The sequence below is a fragment of the Cucurbita pepo genome, chromosome 5, assembly GCF_057944985.1.
Source record: "Cucurbita pepo subsp. pepo isolate OVF chromosome 5, ASM5794498v1, whole genome shotgun sequence".
Lineage (NCBI taxonomy): Eukaryota > Viridiplantae > Streptophyta > Magnoliopsida > Cucurbitales > Cucurbitaceae > Cucurbita > Cucurbita pepo.
Window position 1 is genome coordinate 18,699,127 of NC_141802.1, and position 22,871 is coordinate 18,721,997.

Sequence of the window (22,871 nt, forward strand, 5' to 3'; positions counted from 1 at the left end):
TTTTTAGATTTAGTTCATTTTTATCTCTACGTTATTAAAACGTCAATTTTAACTATTTACTTTTAAAACATTTAATTTAAAAAATCAAAAGATCCAAATAGATGGTTGAGTTGAGTAACTAGATTAATGAAGTATTTTTTAAAAGTTCTAATTTTTTTTTAAATAAATATTAATTATAAATATATACAAATAATAAGAGAGTAAGGTTAAGCAATATTTTTATTTATTTATTTTATTTATTTTATAATGCTCTAAATTGAAGAAAACGAGAAAAGCCACTTCCGTCTGACGACTGAAAATTCGCCCCACCGATATGGCGTCTCCAGCCGCAGCGCCACCGTCACCCTTCCAGTCTCAGAGATCTCCCCTTTCTTCCTCTCAGGCCGGCGCCGCCGCCTCACCTATTCATCGTCTTTCTACCTTCACTTCCCCTCATCCCACCAACACTACCACTGCCACATCTCCCTTGGATTCCTTTGCTTCCGATCCTGTTTTCTCTGCCTTCCTCTCTCCTTCATTCTCCTCCAGTTCCTTCTCCTCTGCCGCTCTCTCATCCGGTTCCCCGGCCTCCACTGCTGAGAAGCTTCAAAAGGCCATCCGTCTCCTCGAATCGCAGCTCCGGAGTGAGGTTCTCTCTCGTCACAATGACCTGCTCTCTCAACTCTCCTCTCTAAAGCACGCTGAGAATGCCCTCTCCACTATTCGATCCGGTGTTTCCTCCCTCCAATCCTCCGTTCGCCGTGTCCGATCCGAGCTATCTGAACCCAGAAATGTCGTTTCTACCAAGACCGTTCAGTTCTCCAATCTTCACGAAACTACCGAGCTTCTCCAGCATACGATCCGTGCCCTTCGTTTGTCGAAGAAGCTTCGCGACCTTGCTTCTGCCTCTGCTGATGAGCCTGAGAAGCTGGATCTTGCTAAGGCCGCTCAGCTGCACTGCGAGATCTTGAGCCTTTGCAATGAGTATGACCTTGCGGGCATTGACGTTGTCGACGAAGAATTGAAATGGGTTAATGAAATTGGGGATAAATTGAGAAGTGAGGCTATGAAGGTTTTGGAGAGAGGAATGGAGGGTCTGAATCAAGCTGAGGTGGGGACTGGCTTGCAGGTATTTTACAATCTTGGTGAATTGAAGGCGACCATTGAGCAATTGATGATCAAGTATAAGGGTATGGGTGTGAAGAGCATAAGTGTGGCATTGGATATGAAGTCGATTTCGGGAACGGCTGGAAGTGGATATGGACCGGGAGGAATTAGGGGAAGTGGGACGCCACAGATTGGTGGAGGTGCCAAGGCAAGGGAGGCGCTCTGGCAGAGATTGGGAACTTGTTTGGATCAGTTGCATTCGATTGTTATAGCTGTTTGGCATTTACAGAGGGTCTTATCGAAGAAACGTGACCCTTTTACTCATGTTTTGCTGCTTGACGATGTTATTCAGGCAAGTGGTATTCAAAATATGTTCTGTTATGTAGTTAATCAAGACTCTTTTCATATCTGACTTGCGAGTGATAAGCCTAAGATACGTTTTGCTGCTTAACGTTTTGGTGGATTGATATCTGTCTCTAATTGACAAATTTCGTGTATAAAATAGAGAAGCTTGAGACATTTGAATCCAATGATCACCCCTGGTGACATTGGTTGAATATAGTCAAGGAGTAAAAGCAGAGAAACTGGACACATTTGAATTTAGTGACCACCCAGTGACATTGGTTGAATATAGTCTAGGAGTGAAAGATATAGTAAAGGGTTTGTTAAATTCTCAGGCTGGTGAACTTTCCTGTTGTTAAATTTGACTATAATATAGCATATACTGTTAAAATTTGATAAAATGGATGAGTCGTTAATTGATCATCTTGAGAATTCTTCTTCTAGCTGAGAGTTGGAAAGAAGACCAGGACAGGTTTCCATCTCAAAATTTTTCCGGGCTTGATTTAAAACGTACCCAAGTTGTCATCATTTCCTTTCCACCCCTCATTTGATACTTCTTTTCTTTGAGAAACATCTTGATTATTACCATTGTAACTAGTTTTTTTTGGGAGGGGGATCTGTCTTCCCCTAAACCCGTAGGCTATTCTCGTTTTCTGAGCTACCATGAGAATGTTTCTTATTAAAAAAAAAAAAAAAAAAAAAGAGAGATCAAAATATGCCTCATGTTGAAAATTGTGAGATTTCAGTGCAAAATGTTGTTTGTAGGTCATCGTTTGTGCAATGCAAATTACAGTGCAGATTCTTTCGTTGAAATTTTGTTCTAATATTAACTTCTTTCACACTTAATGCGAAACAAAATCTTTCTACACTCACACAAGTCCTTGTTCTGCTTAATTTTCCCCAATTTGTCTATAGTTGTCTTAAAACTTTCTCCATTTGGGTTTCAGTTTCTTATATTACTAATGCATTGTTTAGGAAGGTGATTCCATGCTAACAGATCGAGTTTGGGAGGCTCTTGTGAAGGCTTTTGCTACCCAAATGAAGTCTGCTTTTACTGCATCAAGCTTTGTGAAAGAAATATTTACTATGGGGTATCCAAAACTGTTCTCAATGATAGAGAATCTTCTTGAAAGAATTTCACGTGATACTGACGTCAAAGGGGTTGTGCCTGCAATAAGTTCAGGTGGAAAAGATCAGATGGTTGCAGCCATTGAAATATTCCAGAACGCATTCCTGGGTTTCTGCTTGAGTCGCTTATCTGATCTTGTTAGCTCTGTATTTCCAGTCTCAAGTCGTGGTAGTGTTCCTTCGAAAGAACAGATCTCAAAAATCATATCACGTATTCAGGAAGAAATTGAATCTGTTCAGATGGATGGACACTTAACTCTACTTGTGCTACGTCAAGTTGGCAAGGCTCTTCTCCTGCTGGCTGAAAGAGCTGAATGTCAGGTAGTTAGTTTCCTTGGTGACATTGGCATACTCTAATTTCTAATATCGAAAGCAAGGGTATATAATCCTAAGTTACATGCCCCTACTGTTTTTTCATGCAAGACTTCACCACTTAGCATTTTGCCAAGTATGCTCCATATATAAAATACTTCAAGTGACCTGGGAAACATGTGTAGCAGCATGATATTTATTTATAGGACTAGACAAATTTTCTTCCTGGTGCTACCTACTGCTTTACTAGACCAATTATTTGCACTTAATGTAGTTAAAGTTCTTAAACTGTCACTGTTCTCTGTGAATCATCGCCTTACATCCTTCAGCAAAAATGAAATGGATGTACTTTGTGTGATATCCGGAGGATGGTGTGATGTCCATGAAAACTAATCAGAGACGGACTTCTAAAAGAGAAGAATTTTTTTCTTTTGTAATGATTTTTGTTTAAACTTGAGTTTAGATAAGGAACATGTATGTTTGGATTTTATCTTTACACTATGAGTTGACTGTATCATATTATGAAAATTTGATGGCAGATATCTACTGGCCCTGAAGCGCGCCAAGTAAGTGGTCCAGCAACTCCAGCCCAACTTAAGAATTTCACATTATGTCAGCATCTGCAAGAAATTCATTCTCGGGTATCATCTATGATCACTGGGCTACCCATCATTGCTTCTGATGTTCTGTCTCCCGCATTAGGTTCAATATATGGGGTTGCCTGTGATTCTGTGACTTCGTTATTCCAAGCTATGCTTGACAGTCTGGAGTCATGTATATTGCAAATTCATGACCAGAACTTCGGTGCACTGGGTATGAATGCTGCAATAGACAATACTGCATCACCTTACATGGAGGAACTGCAGAACTACATTCTTCATTTCCGCAGTGAGTTTTTATCAAGGCTGTTGCCTTCATCAAAAAATGCAACCATCTCTGGATTGGAAAACATTTGCACTCAGCTTGTAAGAAGCATGACTTCCAGAGTGTTAATTTTCTTTATCAGGCATGCTTCTCTGGTCAGACCTCTTTCTGAATCAGGAAAGTTACGAATGGCTAGGGACATGGCTGAACTGGAGTTAGCCGTGGGCCAAAATTTGTACCCCGTAGAACAACTCGGTGCACCATATCGAGCACTTCGAGCATTTCGTCCTCTTATATTCCTGGAAACATCTCAACTGGAGGCATCTCCTCTACTCCACGATCTGCCAGCAAGCGTCATACTTCACCATCTATATTCTCGAGGTCCTGAGGAATTGCAGTCACCAATGCAAAGGAACAAACTTACTCCTCAGCAGTATTCATTGTGGTTGGATTCTCAAGGTGAGGATCAAGTTTGGAAAGGTATCAAAGCAACTCTAGATGACTATGCTGCCAAGGTAAGGGCCAGAGGAGACAAGGAATTCACCGCAGTATACCCTCTCATGCTTCAAGTAGGATCATCATTGACAGAGAATTCTCGGGCTACTACATAACGTGCTTCATGCCCACAACTGTATTCTTTTTTTCTTAAAAGTGAGCCTGGACCGTGTTCCAATGTTGAATCCTTGACAATGATGCTGTGGGATAATAGCAGAGATACCGTGCTCAATCAATCACGACACAAAATTTAGGTACCGAGTCATTTGCTCAATTATTTCATTTGCCTTATACTACATGGAAGTAGCAAAGATGCCATCTTTGAGTTTCATTTACCAGGTGATAAATGCAGGACCAAATTTATTTTCTATGATAATATCGTTACTCCACTTTGTATGTGCTCAAATACATAATTTCTGTAATAGTCATATCAGCATGGTGTAAACATTTTTGTGGATGATGAGTATGAATTATTGATTTTGATAGGATTTACAGTACGATGGTTGACCCATGTTTGATAGTATCAGGCGTCTGCTAAATGCAAATAATAATAATGCCAATGGGCCACTGCCTTTAATTATTTCCTTTCCCTTATTGTAGTGAGTACTGATGGCATTGCATCTGCGAGAATCTGTGCAATGAAAACAACTGCTCTTCTCTCTCTTCCAGAACTCATCAAAGCCTTTCCTTTCCTAATCAGATTATATCAAAGTATGTTGGAAGTTAGTGATATTTGCTTTCAGATTCAATTATTTAAACTTGTTATTCGTTGCGTAGTTTAGGCACCCAATTATGTTGATGTCTAAGGTCTAGGATGCGATTGAAGAACTACTTCTACTTTTCTCTTTTTGAATACAAAGCATATCCATCCTAAGATGATTATTGTAATGTTATGCATATTGCAACATCTGGTAATCAAAGTGAAGCATGAGTCACGTTCATAGTCACATGACAGAGACGGTTTCTGTTTCTAACTAAACATCTCTATAATCCTCAAGAATCTACTAAAATTCTCAATATAACAAAACTTTTACTTCATACCGATCTAAGGGTGTTTATGTACTCTACTCGTACCACTAAACGACAAAACCTTAAGCGAAAGGAGGGATTTGAACCTTCAACCCTCCACCTTCAACTTTAGCCTTGGCAAGGCTATGTTCTATCATTAAGCTATTTCCACCAGATACTACTTAGCTATTTACGTATCACGTCGAGACGGTCAATTTATGTTTTTCCACTAGACTACACTCGTCGACCTTCGATCGTGGTCGTAGCATGAGTAGTTACCGGAGAGCATGAGAAAGAAAGAAAGGTGTATAGGGTGGTAGTAAATGTGTGGGGAGGGCAGAAGCAGGAGGACATTGATGGTGGGGAGGGCAGGCTGAGCACCAAACAAACAACAGAAATGTACAAAACAGTCCTTGGCCATTAAAAAACTGACACACAAACATAAAATCAAACCCATCTTATGAAGAAATGAATACCCATTACCCAATATTACCCAATATTACCCAATATTACCCAATACCCATTTGATTGAATGTGAAAAGACTCGTCCCCACCCCACCCCACCACACCACACCACACCACTTACCCTCATTTGCACAATGCAACCCCGAAGCTTAAGGTTTCAAAAACACTACACACATTCAAACCAACCCTTGACGCAAAAACTTTCCACTCTTTTCTTTGTCCAAAAACAACACAAAGGCCAAAGCATTGATTGCAAGGGCGAAAATTAGGCACCCCTTGTCTGCCCTCTTCAGCTTTCTGTGTTAGGGTACCCTACATCGCATTACTCAAAGCCCCAACCCAAAAAATCAGCGTACGGTCCCTCCCTCTTTTTTCACTTCCTTTTCACTCTTTCCAACACACATAAAAAAATCTCTCATAGCTTTAGAGCCAAAGCAATGTATTATTACTTGTCCTTACACACAATCATGATTTCTAAGAAGAAAAACAAAGAATGGGTTGCTTCACATTTGGGAACCTTATTCATTGAATATGATTGAGAGCTAGCTCAACACATATCCAAACCTTCATCAATGGGATTCAAATTATATAATCAAGATTACATGCTAATCAAATTTTTAAATTTATTTCTCTACAATTATTTACACCACTTTCAAATTTCAAAAGAGAAAAATAAGTATTTAACGCAAAGTATTAAACTTGGTAATTTATCCTAAATTCAAGAAAATGGACGGCTAGGATTTGGGGATCGCTTCTGAGGCGCGTTTTAATTATGGGGTTAATTAAACCGAGTCAAGATAATTAATTAAGAGTTAAAATGGAGTTAATTCATAATTATTGGTGAAAATAAAATAATGGAGAAAGGTTCACACGCAAACTCGGGCGAATTTATTTTTCTTTTTAATTTTTTTTTATATTAAAATAGGGAAAGGTGACAAGTCGGTTACGCCGTACCCGCAAACCCCCCACTTTCCTTACGTGCGTCCACTGGACCGATACGACACGTGGCAGATACGCACAATGTCAGTCATTTGAATCTAATAACTCCTCGGTTATTATTATTATTATTATTTTTTTTTTTTATTTTTGGGCCTCGGGAAATTAATATATAAATATCTAAAACCAATCCAATATTCTGCTGGAAAGGGTGCTGAATCTCGGAAATGCCCTTGTATGTTTCTTGAAATTACGGGATTGACCAGATCTCTGTTTGTTTTGCTTTTACCTATAAATACAACGCTCAGATTAGTCGGTTAAGTTTCTTTATCTCTTTTTAAGGGAATTGTTTTTTTATTGTTTGTTTTGAAGCCTCTGCAGATAGAACCTAAGATTTCAAGTTCCCAGAAGAGCAAGTCATTTCGTTTCGATTCGCAGAGATTGAAGGAAAGAACGCACGAAGAAGAGAGATCGGCTTCTTTTTTTTTTTTTGTGTGATTGACTGTTCTGATTATGTGAAATAGGCTTCTTCTGAGAGAGATTATGGGATACGGTGCTCCATTAACAGGTTTCAGTGCTAATGCTGCAGCGGCGGAGACGACTCTGCTTCCGCCGTACAATTATATTGCGATTGATTCGTTTCCTAAGGCTGCGGCGGCGTCGACGGCTGCTGGTTTGAAGTCCGATAGCGGTATTACCTATAACCTTCCGATTCCGAGGAAGCGCGCTAGAGATCATTCCACCATTAATCGATTTGTTTCGCATCCTTCGCCTGCTCATTTTCAGAAGAATTGTGGATGCAATCACGATTTTCTTGGCGAAGATATCTCCAACCAATTTCAACAGCAGCAATTCGATCTCGATCGGTTGATATCGCAACATGTACGGTACTAAACGCTCTTTAATTTCTCTCTGTCGACGGAGATTTAATTTATTAATGTGTGAAGAAGTGCTGGTTGATTAATTGGTTTAGAAAAACTTGCGGTTGTTAATTTTATATGTTTCTGTCGTAATTTTGGGAAGCAGATGGAGAAGGTGAGGATGGAAATGGAGGAAAAACGGAAGAGGCAAGCGAGGAGGATTTTGGAGGCGATAGAGTTAGGAATGATGAGGATATTGAGGAGCAAAGAGGAGGAAATCGAGAAGATCGGGAAATTAAATTGGGAACTAGAAGAGCGAGTGAATTCTCTTTGCATGGAGACTCAAATATGGCGCGATGTGGCTCAGACGAACGAAGCCACCGCGAATGCCCTCCGTAGCAACCTGGAACAAGTCCTTTCACAGGTAAAAAACAACGATCACCAAGGCGCAGGATTCGAAGATCCTACCACAACTGCTGCCGTCGCCGCCGACGACGCAGAGTCCTGCTGCGGAAGCAACTACAACGACGACGACGACAGAAAACAAGCCAATCACGGGCGGTGGCGAAACCTGAATGAAGAAGTTGAAGAATCAGAAGAGAGGAACAGAAGAGGTAGGAAGGCGAGAAAAGGAAATGAGGACAGATGGTGCAAAAACTGTTGGAAAGAAGAGTCGTGCGTGTTGCTATTACCATGCAGGCATCTGTGTTTGTGTACTGTTTGTGGGTCATCTCTTCACACTTGTCCCATCTGCAACTCTACGAATAATGCCAGTGTTCGTGTAATCATGCCTTAGAAATTATATTCAGAGGAATCACCAAATCATATTACAACCCAAATTCTTCTCTTCAATTCTTCGCCCCTTTCATTTTCAATTTAGATCAAGATTGTTTTCCACTTCGAGTTTCTCTTCCATAACTTTCATTTTTCTTCAAAAACATCAAACTCTGAACTAAATTATAAAAACAGAATTAGGAGATTAGGGAAGTTCACGCAAGTAATTTTGGATATTTGGGTTTTTGTGCACGTACGGAGGCGATGTGACGTGGCTAGTGGGCGTAATTTAGTTACATGTGGGCGTAAGTTAGTGGAGTAGCGTTGGAAGGGGGTATGTGGGGCCTACTGACTGTTCCGACAGGTCATGGGTGTAATAAATAAAGGAAGAGAGTAATATTTAAAAAAGGAAAAAGAGGTGGAGGTTTAAAAGCTGACACGTTTGGACTCCCGCAAATATCGGTGTGATAGAGCAGTGCTATCCTAATTCTTTTGTTTTCTTTTTTACAATTTTATGATTTATTTAGTAATTAATTATGGGAATCTAATTCTTTAATAATTTAAAACCAAAATAAAAAGACATAAAAATTGGCATCCCTCGTTCTTGTTTGGCGTTATCTTTAGAGATAACGCATCCTTGAATTCAAGGTTGGCGTTACTTTGGTAAAATAAATTATTAATAAAAAGGGGTTTTCAAGATAATCCATATATAGAGTGTGTGTTGTTAGCATAGGAATCTTCATTATAACACCACCAAAAATTAGCGGGGATAGATTTGTTAGGTAAAACCAAACCTCATGATTTCATGGGTCGTCCTTAATGTCTGTAATGTGAAAGTTTGATTTTTGAAGTTAAGTTGGAAAAGGAATAAAGATAAAGCGAGAATAAAACGTGAAGGGTTTTTATGATATGTGACAAAAACGCGAAAATAAAGAATATATTTATATACCTTTATCTTAAGAAACTCCAAAATAGGTGTGGAAAAAAAGAAAGGGAGTTGAGGAAAAAGGGGAAAAGGATAAGAAAAAGTTATGGGTTGGTTGAGGTGTGGTGCTTGGGAGATGTGATGGGGTGAATTTGATATTTTTATAAGTTTAAAATGGGGGATTTGTGTAAAAAGGAAAGAATTGTGGGGCACAAATGAAAATATATAAGCACCATCTTAGGTTTTATAATTGTAATGGAGGGAAAAAGATGAAATGATAAGGAGATGATGTGGAGAATTGGAGATTTTTGGTCTGTTGTTTTTTTTTTGTTAGGGGTAGGGATGTTAGGTCTTCATAAGGTGGGCCACCACCACCATTTGTCTCTTTTTATATAACTCCCTCCCATTCTTTTCATTGCATTTTCCCCACTCTTACTCCTTTTTTATTAAGGGTCCCACCCTTATTTATAAGGTTCCAACCGAGGGACTAGATAAGAGTTGACTTGGATTTAGCTCAAATGGGTTTTAGCTATAGCTCCTCCTTACTAATCCATTAGTTGACCTTAGCTATAGCTCAAATGAGTATTTTGTTTGGTATGTCTGTAATAGCAGCACGACTTAAGTATTAAAGTTGCTAGGAACCTACCCTACGCTAACCTCTTTATAAATAGGGGGGGAAAAAAAGCCATGTACTAGGTATTCTATATCATTTCTACATTTCTACTTTTGCTAAGTTCAACTCAAACCTTTGTTTCATCAATTATGCATCGTCATAAGTTGAGGCCCACTGTATTTTGTGCAACCAATACTTTACCTCTTCATTAACTCCCAAATTGCTCTGTTTTGTTGGATACATACCTAAGGCTAAGCAATTCCAATAAAATTTTGACACGTGGCTTCACTTAAATATTTTGTTTTTAATATCAAAAAAAAAAAAAAAATAAAAAAAAAATAAAAATTCTTTTAGAAAATCATTAATTTATAAAATCATTGACTTTGTTCATCTATGTAATTAAATATCTATAAATCTATGGCCCATTTGGTAAATATTTTTCTTATTGAATTATTAATTTATTTTTAGAAAATATGATTGGATTTCTAAAAATATAATTCTCATTAATTCTTTTACTATTTTTTCTTTTGTCTTTTTGAAATTATGTCAACCACAAACATGCTGAATGATGACGAATGTAGACATATTTTTTAATAAAGAAATTATTATATATATAAAAAATTCTTTTAGGATATTTTAATTAATATAAGATTTATCCACTTTTGTTTCTAGAAAATGTATGGCCACTCTTTATAAATAAATCATATCTTGATGGCCAAACGAAATCTCTTCTTTTTAATTTTTTTTTTATTACCATTTTCTCTATATTATAATAATTATTTTATATCAAGAGATAAATTCAGAACCTTATCCTATACTTAATTTATTAATACAATTTTATCTATTTGAGGAAACTATATCTTAAAAATTTGATGTATTTTAAAATTTTCGATCGTTGAAATAGAGAAATTTCAAAGTCAAGGGCGCCTAAGTTAAAAACAATTTCTGGATAACGGTTAGAAAATTTTAAATATATCTAAAAAATTCATATTTTTCTAGAGGAATGGTATTATTATTAATAAGAACTTTATAGGTAAAAGAGGGCGATATTATGTTATAAAGTATTGGAAAAACAGTGCAAAAAGGAGAAGAGGAAGCGTAGAAGTAAAGTTGGGGCTCTCCACTATGTTGATGTCAACCAAATGATGCATTTCCCAATAACCAACACTATGTGTATGCCCATCGCCTATCATATCTGTCTATCTATCATCATTTTTATGATTTAGTCATGCCTCGTAGACATTTATTCACTCGAAACCTCATCTTTAAGTATTCTCGTTAAACTGAAAAAAAAAAAAAAATGAACTTATCTTGGTTTAAATTTGATTTAACGTTATATGATCGGGGTAATCCTTGCAATCGAATAAAACTTTTCTCTTGATTTTTCATCAATAATCCTCTCATTTACGTTCTTTGTAAAGTTTCGCCGTTAGCCTCAATGTTTTAAAACCGTCTATTAGGGAGAAGTTTTCACACTCTTATAAAAAAATGTTTCGTTCCCTTTTCAACTAATGTGGGATCTCACAATCCACCCTTGTAGACCTAGACCCAACGACTTCACTGGCACATTGCCCAATGTCAATAAGATATTGTCCTCTTTGAATTTTCCCTTTTGGACTCTCCTTCAAAGTTTTAAAACATATCTACAAGGGAGAAGACCCTTATCTAGAATGTTTCATTCCTCTCTCCAACTGAGGTGAGATCTCACACTTTTATTTGTGATAGTCAACACGTTGTCTCTAAATCACCTTTTATAAAAGTTAAGCGCGTTTAAAATTATAGGACGGGTCAGATTGAAACTATCCACAAACGATAGGATCAAATTCGAAATGGAAAAAGAAGAAAGAAGAAAAAAAAAAAAAGATGTAGTTATGTGGTGGGGGCAGTAGTGGTGAAGCATAGCCAGTTCCAGTTCTAGTTGAATTGATTGTGTTGGCTCTTTTTTCCTTTGTTTGATTTCTTTCTTTACAGAGGCCCCACTCCCCACCCATACACACACACACACATCACTCAACAACTCAACCCTCTTTTTGGAGCAAAATGTGAGCCTTTTCCCCCTCTCACATCACTATCACTCACTACTCATGAATTCAATATCAGTATCAATTTGAAGATCATGACCAACTGTATCAGCTTAATGCTCATTACACACCCTTCAACCCCACTACCCCACATGACTTCAACCATTTCTTCCATAAAATCAAAATGAGCTTGACCCTGCTACACGCGGTTGATTTGATTGAGCGAGTTTGATCGCATCTCGGATATGCCAGATTTCTTCCTTTCATCCAAATTCAAAACAAAAAGACAAACAAACAAGTCATTGTACCTCATATAGGAAGTTGGGTGTCGTGTGGGGATCGATTTATTAATGTCATTTAACGCGTGATCTTAATGATTATCTCGTATGTATTTCTTGTTCAACGTTATTTAGTAAAGAGTATGGTCCTCAATACATTATATCTTATCTCATAAACCCTGTCATATAAGCTTATGACTTCTTGACTTTGTTCTATGGATAGATTCGTTTGTGATTGTTCTTGAATTATAAGACTCGTTATTCGGGAATGATCAGAGGCTAATAATTATTTAACATGGTAGATGTTAAGTGTGGGAGATGGTGGGTTTGAGCTTTTTAGAAAGACAATAATAATGGTGGGTGAGGATAAGAATCCCACCATCTGTGCTCCAAAAGCATAACCCCCGCACGAACCACCACTCGCCTAGGAATCATATCTTAAACCATTTTGATTTTCTTTTCTTTGGCCTTCTTTTCTTTTTTGTATAATGTGGGAATTTCAATGCTCTTCCAATCACTCTCTACTTTTACATGAAATCTCAGCAGCACCAACGTCTCCTCTCATGTCTGATATTGGGTGGAGTAAGTCTAAAGTTTTAAAGAACACATAATTCTTTATACCCCCGAGATCCAAATCAAACTCTTCAATCATGTCATTGAAACATATCCCCTTCACACACAAAAGGAAAAGTAAACGATTACTGCTTGGAAATTGTTTCGAAAAAGCAACTAGCTAGCTAGCTATCTACTTTTGCTAACGAGCGAAAGCTTGTTTAGCCTTAAGAAACGTTTCACGTTCATCTTCATCATAGCTCTAGATTTGCTGAAAATGTGTTTTGATGTAGAGAAATGGGAATCTTAAACTACATGTCTCCTACCAATACATAAACCAAAAGAAGAAGAAGAAGAAAAAAGAGCCATTTTGAGGCATTTGAAACTTTGCTTTAGATACAATGGTCCACTCAAAAGGAAATGTGAAGAAGAATACAAAGCATAATGGAGATGGGTGAAAGTTGAAAGTGACAGAACAAGAAAATCACAAAAAAAAAAAAAAAAAAAAAACAGAGAAAATTAATGGAGGAACAAATTTTGGTACAATCAATCAATGTACAAATGCATTGTATTGGTTGTGGACAATTGGGTCATCATTTGGGTGAAGAGATTGGTCCCATTGCTCAAGAACCCTAATTATTTGTCATTTGAATCCACAACCCACTTGTAATTCTATTCTATAATACTCAACAAAGAGACAACTCCTCCTAAAAACATGCTTGGACAGCCAGTAAAGTTAGGTTAATAGGAATGAACACAGAAGAATTACTACAATTAAGCATCAGTCAAAGTAAAAAGGACTCCGGATCTGATAGAAATCTACCATTCCAGTTTGGCAGTGGTAAGGGTTGGATAGGTAGGTGGCATCTAGTTTTGTGGTGGGGTTTCAGAGAATTCATATTCATCTCTGATTTTCACTCATTACGTCTCAGTTAAAGAAAAAAGGGGAGTGGGAAGCTATGGCATTGCCATCATGAATGAGGACAGCCACAGTAGCAGGCCTGACAACCTGGGATCCACCCCTCAAACCTTCAACTATGATGTCTCTCATTACTATACAAAACCAAACCCCATCCCTTTTCCTGTTCCTTTTTCTGCTTCAGATCTATCCCAAACTTCTGCCTAATAATGGACCCAACCTTGTCAACCATTCATACATGATACCTTATTTCTGTGTTCTTTCTGACATATGTTTTTAAATCTTCAAATCGATATCTCTGACTTGGAATACAAGTTCATATCATGTTACAAAAGATGAATACAGAATCACTCAACAGTAGCAGACTAGCAGTATTTGCTACCATACCCTTTATCCAAACCTAAAAAGAAAAGAGTATTTTAGCTGCAAAATCGAAACTTGACAATGAGCTAGTATCAGAACGCTTTGAGGCTTCTAAACATTTTTGGTAGAGGAATAATTGTTGTATGAGTTCATACATATTATGTAGTGTACAGAAGAGCTAGAATACAAGCTCAAAAACTTTTCACAATAATGCACATTTATTCACATGGTTTTGGCTCAGATAAGCTAGGATGTTCTAGATATAACTGCAAACTCAGAGGTTGGCTGTTCATGGACTTGATGGGGGTGATTATTGGTGGTTGTTGCCATTGTTTGGTATCCGTTGGGATCCATAACTCTGCATCTTTACTTGTACCAGAACTTGGGAGGGTTTGGAAGTAGGCAGTTATTTCCCATTTGCAGTCTGTTTATACAAAGATTAAGCTATAGAAATCCTTCAATCTTTTATGACAGGAAAAACCAAAATGCAGAAGAAGATGGACATTTCTAATGATTGAAGTACGAACAGCTAAGATTGGTGAACCAAAAGAAAAAAAAATGTCTCACCAGGCGGAAGAGTCTTGGTTAGAGGCTCCGTGACAGATAGCTTGATCAAGAATGACCTTAAGGCGAACTCCAGGTCGGAATTTTCGACCTTTGATTCATAAGACTGGTTCACTATGAGCTTGAAAACAAATCTTTCGACTTGGATATTTTCCCCGTTGAAAAATATAACTGCCACTCTCTCCACCAGTCCCTAGTTGAGGAGGAAACCCATGTTCAGACTACTAGTAAATTGCACTAAGGAAGAAGTGGTTAATTAATCGAAGTTCTATAACTATTAAAAACGCTACTATTTCTCTGATCAATCAGGTTGGACATGACATATTGCAACTGCTTCACCCAGACACCTACTTTACGTTTTCGATGAACTTTTCTCGGTTCAAGATTCATTGAATAGATTTACAATTGCAAACACAGATTGTCTTATATTGTGAGAATACCAGTAAATAATCAACCCGTTCATAGCTTGTAGCCTTAACAACAAGCATGCCAAATCTAATCTTCACATCTAATACTTACAACCACAGAACCCATTAGTTTCCTTCACCGATTCCAACCATAAACAACTCCCACTCTTCCAAAAACCAAGCAAGTAGTCATGTGAAAGAAATTATCCACTATTCAAGATTGTCCTTGAAAAAGGACCTGGTTTCAATTCTACAAGGCACATGGGTAGACAAGAAATTTAGGACCATTTTTAGCACATAGAGGACAAGAATACAAGTGAATGGTCAACCTTTTGGATGAAAGGAAGTAGCCCTGAAACAGTTGAGTGGATGTAATCCTGCAGCTCAGGATGACGAGCCCTCTGCACAACCGCATTCATGTACCTTCTTCTTTCAAAAGCACCTTCACAAAAACCCCACCAATAATTAGTCATAATTCCCATCGTTTTCTTTTTCTGTTCTTCAATCCATTAATATTGACTAATATCATTTTTCCCCTGTGATTAAGGGGTGGGGGTGTAAAGGACCAATCTAACAGGTGACCAAATAAATTTCAAGTTATTTAGGTTTCCTTCGTAAAAGTAACACACCCATTGTGAGATCCCACATCGATTGGAGAGAGAAACGAATGTCAATGAGGACGCTGGGTCCTGAAGGGGGTGGATTGTGAGATCCCACATCCATTGGAGAGGGGAACGAGTGCCAACAAGAACGCCGGGCCATGAAGGAGGTGGATTGTGAGATCCCACATCGGTTGGAGAGGAACTGAGCATCCTTTATAAGGGTGTGGAAATCTCAAATTAGCAGAGGCGTTTTAAAAACCTTGAGGAGAAACTCGAAACGGAAAGTCCAATGAGTAAAGTATTTATTAGCAGTGGGTTTGGGTTGAAACTACTTGGTAGAAATACAATAAAGAAAACTTTTCATGCAATCACCATCCTCTGTAACAAATAAAGCAGATAATAGGATCTTAAACAAACAAATTAAAGAAAGAATTGCACCCGATGGATAAATGCCTTTGAGGAAGACAATTGATGTAATGGCCACCTCCAAGAACTCAACTAGAATCTTAACCGTCTCACCTGCATAAATAATTAGTTCAATAACAGTGTTACATTTACTCTTATCATCAGGAAACTGAAGTAACTGGGGGCTGGAACAAATAAATATAAAATGGAGAACCTTGGGGTGCTACTTTATTGTCTCTCGAGTCCATCGGCTAAATAAAGTGAATCGATATGGTCCTTGTACTAGACGTTCGAATTGTCAACATAAACATCTAAGCCAATTACATTAACGGTCTTGAGCACGCTCCATTTGACTGCACTAAATAACAAAGGGAACCATTATCTTCAAGCAAGTTACATGAATATCAAATATGGTATAACATTTCAGATGCTTAGATAACAAGTAAACTGGTTTCATTATCTAATTGGTTTGTCTTGTAAAAGTTTAGCTCTGAACAGTGCGTGAGGGTACCCATCAGTGTTCGATATTATCGATCCACGTCGGCCTACTAATGGGATGCCCTAACACGTTACAAAATTTCGCTAATGTGAGATACACAATGTCTTTCCAGTGTCAACAGGTTAACTCAAACTCAAATCACTTTGACAAATGTTGTCATTGCATTTTCTATTTCAGAAAAATCCAATCGTTAACACAATTATCGTAAGAGCAACTGTTTGCTGCAGCACCAGAGAGCTCATTAGGATGCTTTTGATGACTATGAAGCGTACCAAAATGAACGTTCCCAAAGGAAACAACAACTCATATACTGATTCCATTGTTCATCATAATTCCAGCGATTCTTAATTCTTTCATTGCATCTTCCATTTAACAGCTTGTAAATTCACAGAGAGTAAACCACATAAACGTCCTGAAAGCTAAATCCTCTTCCAATTTTGGAAAACAGACAGACGAGCCCCAGCGAATTAAACTCCAAAAACAAAAATGACCTAACAAAATCGAACAAATAATTTTCGGGAAGAACCAACTAACACAAAATAAAAAATGAAACAATGGCGCCAAAGACGATAATCGACGATTTCTTTCCCATTTTTCACATTTTCTTTGTCCTTTTGGGGTGTATAAGGAAACAGGCAAGTGTTGAAACTTACAAAACATGGATCGTGCTCCATTAAGCTCCTGCTCTGATATCTTAAGATGGAAACTTGGGGGAGTAAAGCGATTGGTAGAAGCGATTCATACCCGTAAATGTTGCCGCCTTTTCTGTGTTGCAGTCGTCGAGTTCCAATTGCAGCGCCGTAGAATAATTTCGTGTTTAAGCCCAGCCCAATTTATTTATTGAAACAACAAAACCCATCAAATTACAATTATTTCGTGTTTAATGGACTTATAAATACACACACCAAAAAAAAAAAAAAAAATATATATATATATATATATATATATATATATATATATATATATATTTTTTTTCAATTATTTAATCATTTTTTACTCAAAATTTTACCCACTATTAAATTTTTTGATAATTCACAAAGCTATTTTTATTTATTACAAAAAATTTGCTAATTTAAAAAATATAAAGATTAACCCAAAATAAAATTTGATTAATGTTCAAATTAACACAAACAAAGCTATTTATTTATAATATTATTAAATATATAATATTTATATGTTTTAGAATTTATTAAATGAATATGCAAAAAAAAAAAAAAACAATTTTTTATGTGGAAACTTATAAAAAGGTTTAAATTGTAATAATTTAATAATCTAAAATTAAAATATAATAGGATGAAATTGGAATTTTAAGATTTTCAATTTTAATTTTAAAGGAGAAAATCGAACCTTTTTTTTTTTTTTTTTTTTTTTAATTTTATTGGTGATTTTGAATATAATGAATCTTAAAAATTGCAGTACATCAAATTGGCAACGCGCGACGACCAGCAATCGGAGAGACTCAGAGCGGGAAGAGCAGAGAGTGAGTGTTCCAAGGTAAGATTTTTTTCCTCGAACGAATTTGCATTAGAATTTCAGCATCATTTGGATTTGGTATAGTAACTAACTGATCCTGGAAATTTGAAGAGGAAATTATGGAGAGACGCCGGGCTTGTGTGGTCGTTCTCGGTGATCTTGGTCGAAGTCCTCGTATGCAGTACCAAGCTCTTTCTCTTGCCCGCCAGGTATCATCGAATCGTTTTCTCAATTCAGCCTTGATCGTTGTTACTAAATTCGTTGTCCTTTAGGTGTATGAGAATGTTCGATTTAGCTGCTTATTGTTGGTTTCAATGATTTCAGTGTAGAACTTGAAGATTTTCTTGATTTGGTTTGTTTCTGTGTTTTTGCTGTTTTATATTCAACTCTTTAATTGATATTTGGGCTTTTCGATTGATATTACAGGCAAATCTGGAGGTGGACATTGTTGCTTATGGAGGTTGAACCACACTGTATCTTGAGAGTCTTATTATTCAATCATGTTTATAGCAAGCTAACATTGAAACTTTGGGTGCTAAATAGGCTCTCAGCCCCACTCGGCACTTCTAGAGCACAAATCTATCCATGTTCATACCATGGTACTTATGTAGAAGCTTTTTTTTCCTTCTTTCCCCTTTTTCAAATAAAATAGTGTCGTCTACTAGTTTTTCTCAAATCTCTTTTGTTGTTTATCACAGACACAGTGGCCAAAATTCCTTCAAAATTTGCCATGGATATTCCGGCCTGTAACACTACTGCTCAAGCCGCTTATTCAGTTTCTTATGCTTCTTTGGTTCCTTATTGTTAGAATTCATTCACCTGCCTTCTTCATTGTGCAGGTAAATAAATGGTTTCAAAATTATGATATATCCAACTTCTTGATTAAATCATATTTAAACAAACATATATGTAGTTTCTGGACATTGAGTTATCCTTTGTTCTCTTTTGAACGATCTGTACTCCTCTCTCAAGGAAAGAGAGAGAGTTTCTTGATGGTAAAAGTATATGATTGTGCTTCATTTCAATATTTACCAAAAATTGAAAATTTAGTGAGCATATATTAAGCCATTCATGAAATGTTATATGATTGATTTCCTCTTTTTTCCCTAGCAGAACTTGCTTCGAGTTGTATCAAAGTAATGATTGTTGCTAAAATTCCAAAATAATTTGGCTGGGTTCATTTGCCTGCAAATAAACAGATGATTATTTGCCTGGTTTCCTCTTTTATTGTCTTTTGGCGTATTTTTATGGGACATTGACTAACTGTGTTTGCTGGGATGCACGTGCATATTTTGCTAGTATTACTGCACGTTACAGAAGTTGTACCTTCAGGTTCAGTGATGGGATGTTTGATGTATGTACTTAAGAATAAGAATTGGGTATCTCACTCCTCCTGCAATAAATTATTCTTGTATATTACTAGCATTTATCGCTCATTTCCCTTTTTGATTATTTGGGTCTGGATGGAGTATGGAAAGTGGTGGTCAAATTTTCAGTCTGCTGTTTGGCCCCTTTTCCTGTAACTGGCTGATGTTTTGCACAAACTCATTATCTTGATGTAGTTTTCATTCATATGAGACTTGGTTAAAGAAATTTATGTTAACTTCTGTTTTTATATTGTACTTTTTAAGATTTCCGGTTTATTTTGATTTTTATATGAACCATACACTTTTTACAATAATCCCTTATGAGTATTTCTTCTGCAGAATCCTCCTTCTGTTCCAACGTTAATTGCTGTAAAATGGGCTAGCATACTAAAGCGATCTGCATTTATCATTGATTGGCATAATTTTGGTCATACTTTGCTTGCCCTGTCCCTGGGAAGAAATAGCAGTTTTGTTGCTGTTTACCGCTGGTACTGAATATGTATTTCCCGCCCTCTTGTCCATTCAGTATGTGCTTGGCTGGTCTATTGTTGGCTATATCATAATTGGGATGTGTGCCTAGGATTGAAAAGCATTTTGGGAAGATGGCAGATGGCTCCTTTTGTGTCACGAAAGCAATGCAGCATGAATTGGCTGAAAACTGGGATATTAAGTAAGAGGATGTGACTTATGGGTTCATGGAAACGTAGTCATACTTCCTCTAATAGACCATTTGAACACTTTAGTATTATTAATAATTATTTTCGTTTTTTTTTTTCTTTTTATTTTAAAATAGAGCCACAGTTTTCTATGATCAACCTCCTGAGTTTTTCCACGTTGCTTCACTCCAGGAAAAACATGAGGTGAGTTATGGTCACCTTTATTGTTTCATTCTCTGTACATGCTGTATGATAAATAGACTAAATGTGTTGTTCGATTTAGTTGTTTTGTAGGCTACATAGTAATCTACTTCAACCTCTTGGTCTTCAAGATTGTGTTAGCTATGGTGAGATCTACATTTCAATGAATGTATTGCACATATTCTCAGTCCGACAAAATTTTCCCTTTTTCATTCAAGATGACACTGTAATTAGCAGGTGCAGTAACGGTAGGCCATGAGCAGCAGGAGACATTGTTGACGAGTTTGGTTGGCAACCGTATTCTCTTGAAGCAAAACAGACCTGCAGTTGTTGTGAGCAGCACAAGCTGGTTAGTTGAACGTTTGACTAATGATTCTTGAAGAATTGATAGTTTCACTTCTTTTTCTTGGAGGATGTTCTGTGTCTGTGCTTTCAATTTTTTATTTTTTATTTTTGGTGTTTTTTGGTCGTTTGATTGTTAAAGTGAATATGATAGTTTGTACTGTAATTTGTCAGGATGGGATGGGATATAAAATCTGCATCTAGATAGCTTATATTTGGTATGCACATAGGTTGCACCCCCAAGAATGACATCCATGGATGTCTGGCTTTGCTGGAATTTATATGCCCACCCAAATTAGTAAGTTTGAGGATTCTCCTCCTATAGGATCCTGGAATGATACACTACGATTCTTGTAATCATGTTTGTGTTAGATATATTTTGTTCATAAGCAATGACATTTCAGAATTTAAAACGAAGCACCTTAAGATAGTTTTGAACCATGGTAAGGAAGAGAGTTCAAACAGACCTCCAAGAGGCAAAAGTTGAATATTTCTAGTTGTAACATTGTACAATCGAAAGGTTGGGACTTACAAATTTCTCTCTGGAAGCACCTATTGAAGATCAGTGCCTTAACTTCCTGTAATGTCATTGTCAGGACTCCAGATGAAGATTTTAGTATCCTTTTAGAAGCTGCAGTCATGTATGACAGGCGTGTTGCTGCCATCCTAAATGAGGATGATTCAGTTTCTGATGAATTTATCTGGAAAGATATCTATGATGGAAAGCAATACTTATATCCTAGGTTATTATTCATCATTACTGGTAATTACTTTTCACCTTTTGAAAATTTTACTTCCAAGTGGGCGGTATCTAAATTAGAGATTTTCCACTGTTGATAAAGGTAAAGGGCCTGACAAAGAAAAGTATGAAGATAAGATCAGTAAATTGCATCTTAAGCGTGTGGCCTTTCGTACAATGTGGCTGTCTCCAGAGGATTACCCATTACTTCTCGGTAGTTTGTAATAGCCTAAGGTTACCCCCCGCCCCCCCATCTTTCTGAAAGGTTTAATAACATACATGCGTATATGCTATTTTCACAGGATCAGCAGATCTAGGAGTTTGTTTGCATACTTCTTCATCAGGCTTAGACCTTCCCATGAAGGTATGCAGAGTTTTTTACTTGAAGCTTTAAACGTCATAGTCTCAGGGAAGAAAAAACTGTTCTGCCTGTCCTTGATTTCTGTAGGCTCCTGAAAAGAAAAAAAATCAATTTGTCATCTTGATTAACAGGTTGTCGATATGTTTGGGTGTGGACTTCCTGTTTGCGCTGTTTCCTACTCTTGGTAATTTCTTTTCCACATCTTTTGGCATGTGTGCCATGAAACACAACATTCCAAGGCATGTAAACGTTTCTGTTTTCTTTCCTCTAGCATCAACGAACTTGTGAAAGCAGAGAAAAATGGTCTACTCTTTTCATCATCATCAGAGTTAGCAGATGAACTATTGGTAACTTTATTCCTTGGACTGGGATGTTAAATAGGATTCTGTCCAATGTTTTTTAAAGTGCATTTAGAGACACTAGTCATCTTATACAAGGAAGATATAGTGTTATAATGAGTTAAATAATGAAAAACTAAAGATAGGGCTTTTTCAAGAGCTTAGATTTGAAAATCAAAGGATGCTATTAAATAATCGTCATTATTTGTAGGAGATGGAATAGATGTAATAACAATACGCTTTATTCTATTTGATCAAAATTCTCAGTTCTTTTATTGTGATCTGTGCAGATGCTTTTCAGGGGATTCCCCAATGAATGCAGTGCTTTGGATTCGCTAAAGAACAGCACAGTAGAAATGGGTTCTCGTAGGTGGTCTACCGAGTGGGATGAGCATGCCAAACCCTTAATATCTCAGGCAAGTCCGCTAATGTTTCATTGTCTATGATATTAGAGCCTATCATCGTGTGAAATGTGCATCATGAGTATGGTTTTTACATGTTTTCAATCCACGGTTTCAGTCTTTCAATTGTATACAAACTCATCCTTGTTGATTATGCAGTTTTGAAGAAATATATAGCGTAGTTCCTTATATTGGTTTTACTTTGAATGTGTTGCCTAAACGAGAAAACGGGGCTTGCAGGTTATCACTCGATGCTAGAGCTAAGTTGTTGGTACCTTCCTACGCATGAAGGTTTCTTCTTCATAGGCTGTTTACTTATTCAAAGGTTTGATGATACCATAGTTTTACTGTAAATTGATGATACCATAGTTTTACTGTTATTCAATGCTAGAGTTTTGTATTTTTGGTTATTTTATTTCATTAACACAAAAGGATATTTATGTTGTACGATGACCACACCAGGTCAAAATTTTCATCTTTATTCTCATTGAAGACGAGAACTAATTTCAATGTTATAACTCTGACATAGTGAAAACATCGACCCACAAAAGCATATTCAACAGGAAGGTCTTCCA

At 37.0% G+C, this 22,871-nt stretch overlaps 4 protein-coding genes across 12 annotated transcripts; 3 read left to right on the forward strand and 1 right to left on the reverse strand.

Moving 5' to 3' along the window:
- Positions 1-240: 240 nt before the first annotated feature.
- On the forward strand, positions 241-5,174 carry LOC111795244 (Golgi transport complex protein-like protein). 2 transcript variants are annotated; one of them, XR_015421204.1, is made up of 4 exons: positions 241-1,442; positions 2,408-2,877; positions 3,408-4,481; positions 4,828-5,174. XR_015421204.1 is itself a non-coding variant. In XM_087124293.1 (3 exons), the coding sequence occupies exons 1-3, from the start codon at positions 314-316 to the stop codon at positions 4,341-4,343; spliced, it is 2,535 nt and encodes an 844-aa protein (XP_086980419.1). In that variant the 5' UTR covers positions 241-313; the 3' UTR covers positions 4,344-4,724. The 2 variants fall into 2 exon arrangements, 1 of the variants encoding a protein (XP_086980419.1); XM_087124293.1 differs by lacking the exon at positions 4,828-5,174 and having other exon boundaries at positions 3,408-4,724.
- Positions 5,175-6,952: 1,778 nt separating this feature from the next.
- Positions 6,953-8,393, forward strand: LOC111794364 (putative BOI-related E3 ubiquitin-protein ligase 2). 2 transcript variants are annotated; one of them, XM_023676333.2, is made up of 2 exons: positions 6,953-7,518; positions 7,660-8,393. In XM_023676333.2, the coding sequence occupies exons 1-2, from the start codon at positions 7,180-7,182 to the stop codon at positions 8,290-8,292; spliced, it is 972 nt and encodes a 323-aa protein (XP_023532101.2). In that variant the 5' UTR covers positions 6,953-7,179; the 3' UTR covers positions 8,293-8,393. The 2 variants fall into 2 exon arrangements, with proteins under 2 accessions (XP_023532101.2, XP_023532102.2); XM_023676334.2 differs by having other exon boundaries at positions 6,955-7,518; positions 7,663-8,393.
- Positions 8,394-14,031: 5,638 nt separating this feature from the next.
- Positions 14,032-17,278, reverse strand: REV7 (DNA-binding HORMA family protein). 6 transcript variants are annotated; one of them, XM_023676330.2, is made up of 6 exons: positions 17,163-17,278; positions 16,134-16,272; positions 15,953-16,033; positions 15,242-15,354; positions 14,509-14,698; positions 14,032-14,365 (listed from the first exon to the last, which is right to left on the reverse strand). In XM_023676330.2, exons 2-6 carry the CDS (start codon positions 16,165-16,167, stop codon positions 14,160-14,162), a joined length of 624 nt encoding a protein of 207 aa, XP_023532098.1. In that variant the 5' UTR covers positions 16,168-16,272; positions 17,163-17,278; the 3' UTR covers positions 14,032-14,159. The 6 variants fall into 6 exon arrangements, with proteins under 6 accessions (XP_023532098.1, XP_023532099.1, XP_023532097.1 ...); XM_023676331.2 differs by having other exon boundaries at positions 16,134-16,277; positions 17,163-17,273; XM_023676329.2 differs by having other exon boundaries at positions 17,072-17,267.
- Positions 17,279-17,769: 491 nt separating this feature from the next.
- LOC111796158 (UDP-Glycosyltransferase superfamily protein) lies at positions 17,770-22,814 on the forward strand. 2 transcript variants are annotated; one of them, XM_023678878.2, is made up of 17 exons: positions 17,770-17,912; positions 18,003-18,100; positions 18,318-18,351; positions 18,435-18,490; positions 18,590-18,730; positions 19,598-19,746; positions 19,839-19,928; positions 20,052-20,118; positions 20,198-20,261; positions 20,350-20,464; positions 21,054-21,220; positions 21,300-21,410; positions 21,499-21,560; positions 21,689-21,741; positions 21,829-21,904; positions 22,186-22,311; positions 22,537-22,814. In XM_023678878.2, the coding sequence occupies exons 2-17, from the start codon at positions 18,011-18,013 to the stop codon at positions 22,552-22,554; spliced, it is 1,419 nt and encodes a 472-aa protein (XP_023534646.2). In that variant the 5' UTR covers positions 17,770-17,912; positions 18,003-18,010; the 3' UTR covers positions 22,555-22,814. The 2 variants fall into 2 exon arrangements, with proteins under 2 accessions (XP_023534646.2, XP_023534647.2); XM_023678879.2 differs by having other exon boundaries at positions 20,353-20,464.
- Positions 22,815-22,871: the final 57 nt, after the last annotated feature.

Excerpts from the sequence above, each read along its gene's own strand:
- LOC111794364 (XM_023676333.2), top strand. The coding sequence starts at position 7,180 with ATGGGATACGGTGCTCCATTAACAGGTTTCAGTGCTAATGCTGCAGCG. Across the intron at positions 7,519-7,659 it reads ATCGGTTGATATCGCAACAT|CAGATGGAGAAGGTGAGGAT; the intron begins GTACGGTACTAA and ends AATTTTGGGAAG.
- LOC111795244 (XM_087124293.1), top strand. The coding sequence starts at position 314 with ATGGCGTCTCCAGCCGCAGCGCCACCGTCACCCTTCCAGTCTCAGAGA. Across the intron at positions 1,443-2,407 it reads TGACGATGTTATTCAGGCAA|GTGATTCCATGCTAACAGAT; the intron begins GTGGTATTCAAA and ends TTGTTTAGGAAG. Across the intron at positions 2,878-3,407 it reads CTGAAAGAGCTGAATGTCAG|ATATCTACTGGCCCTGAAGC; the intron begins GTAGTTAGTTTC and ends ATTTGATGGCAG.
- REV7 (XM_087123622.1), bottom strand. The coding sequence starts at position 15,674 with ATGGCCCGGCGTTCTTGTTGGCACTCGTTCCCCTCTCCAATGGATGTG. Across the intron at positions 15,355-15,541 it reads GATGTGGGATCTCACAATGG|GTGCTTTTGAAAGAAGAAGG; the intron begins GTGTGTTACTTT and ends GTTTTTGTGAAG. Across the intron at positions 14,366-14,508 it reads AACCAAGACTCTTCCGCCTG|ACTGCAAATGGGAAATAACT; the intron begins GTGAGACATTTT and ends TTGTATAAACAG.
- LOC111796158 (XM_023678878.2), top strand. The coding sequence starts at position 18,011 with ATGGAGAGACGCCGGGCTTGTGTGGTCGTTCTCGGTGATCTTGGTCGA. Across the intron at positions 19,929-20,051 it reads GCTGAAAACTGGGATATTAA|AGCCACAGTTTTCTATGATC; the intron begins GTAAGAGGATGT and ends ATTTTAAAATAG. Across the intron at positions 21,742-21,828 it reads TGCGCTGTTTCCTACTCTTG|CATCAACGAACTTGTGAAAG; the intron begins GTAATTTCTTTT and ends TCTTTCCTCTAG.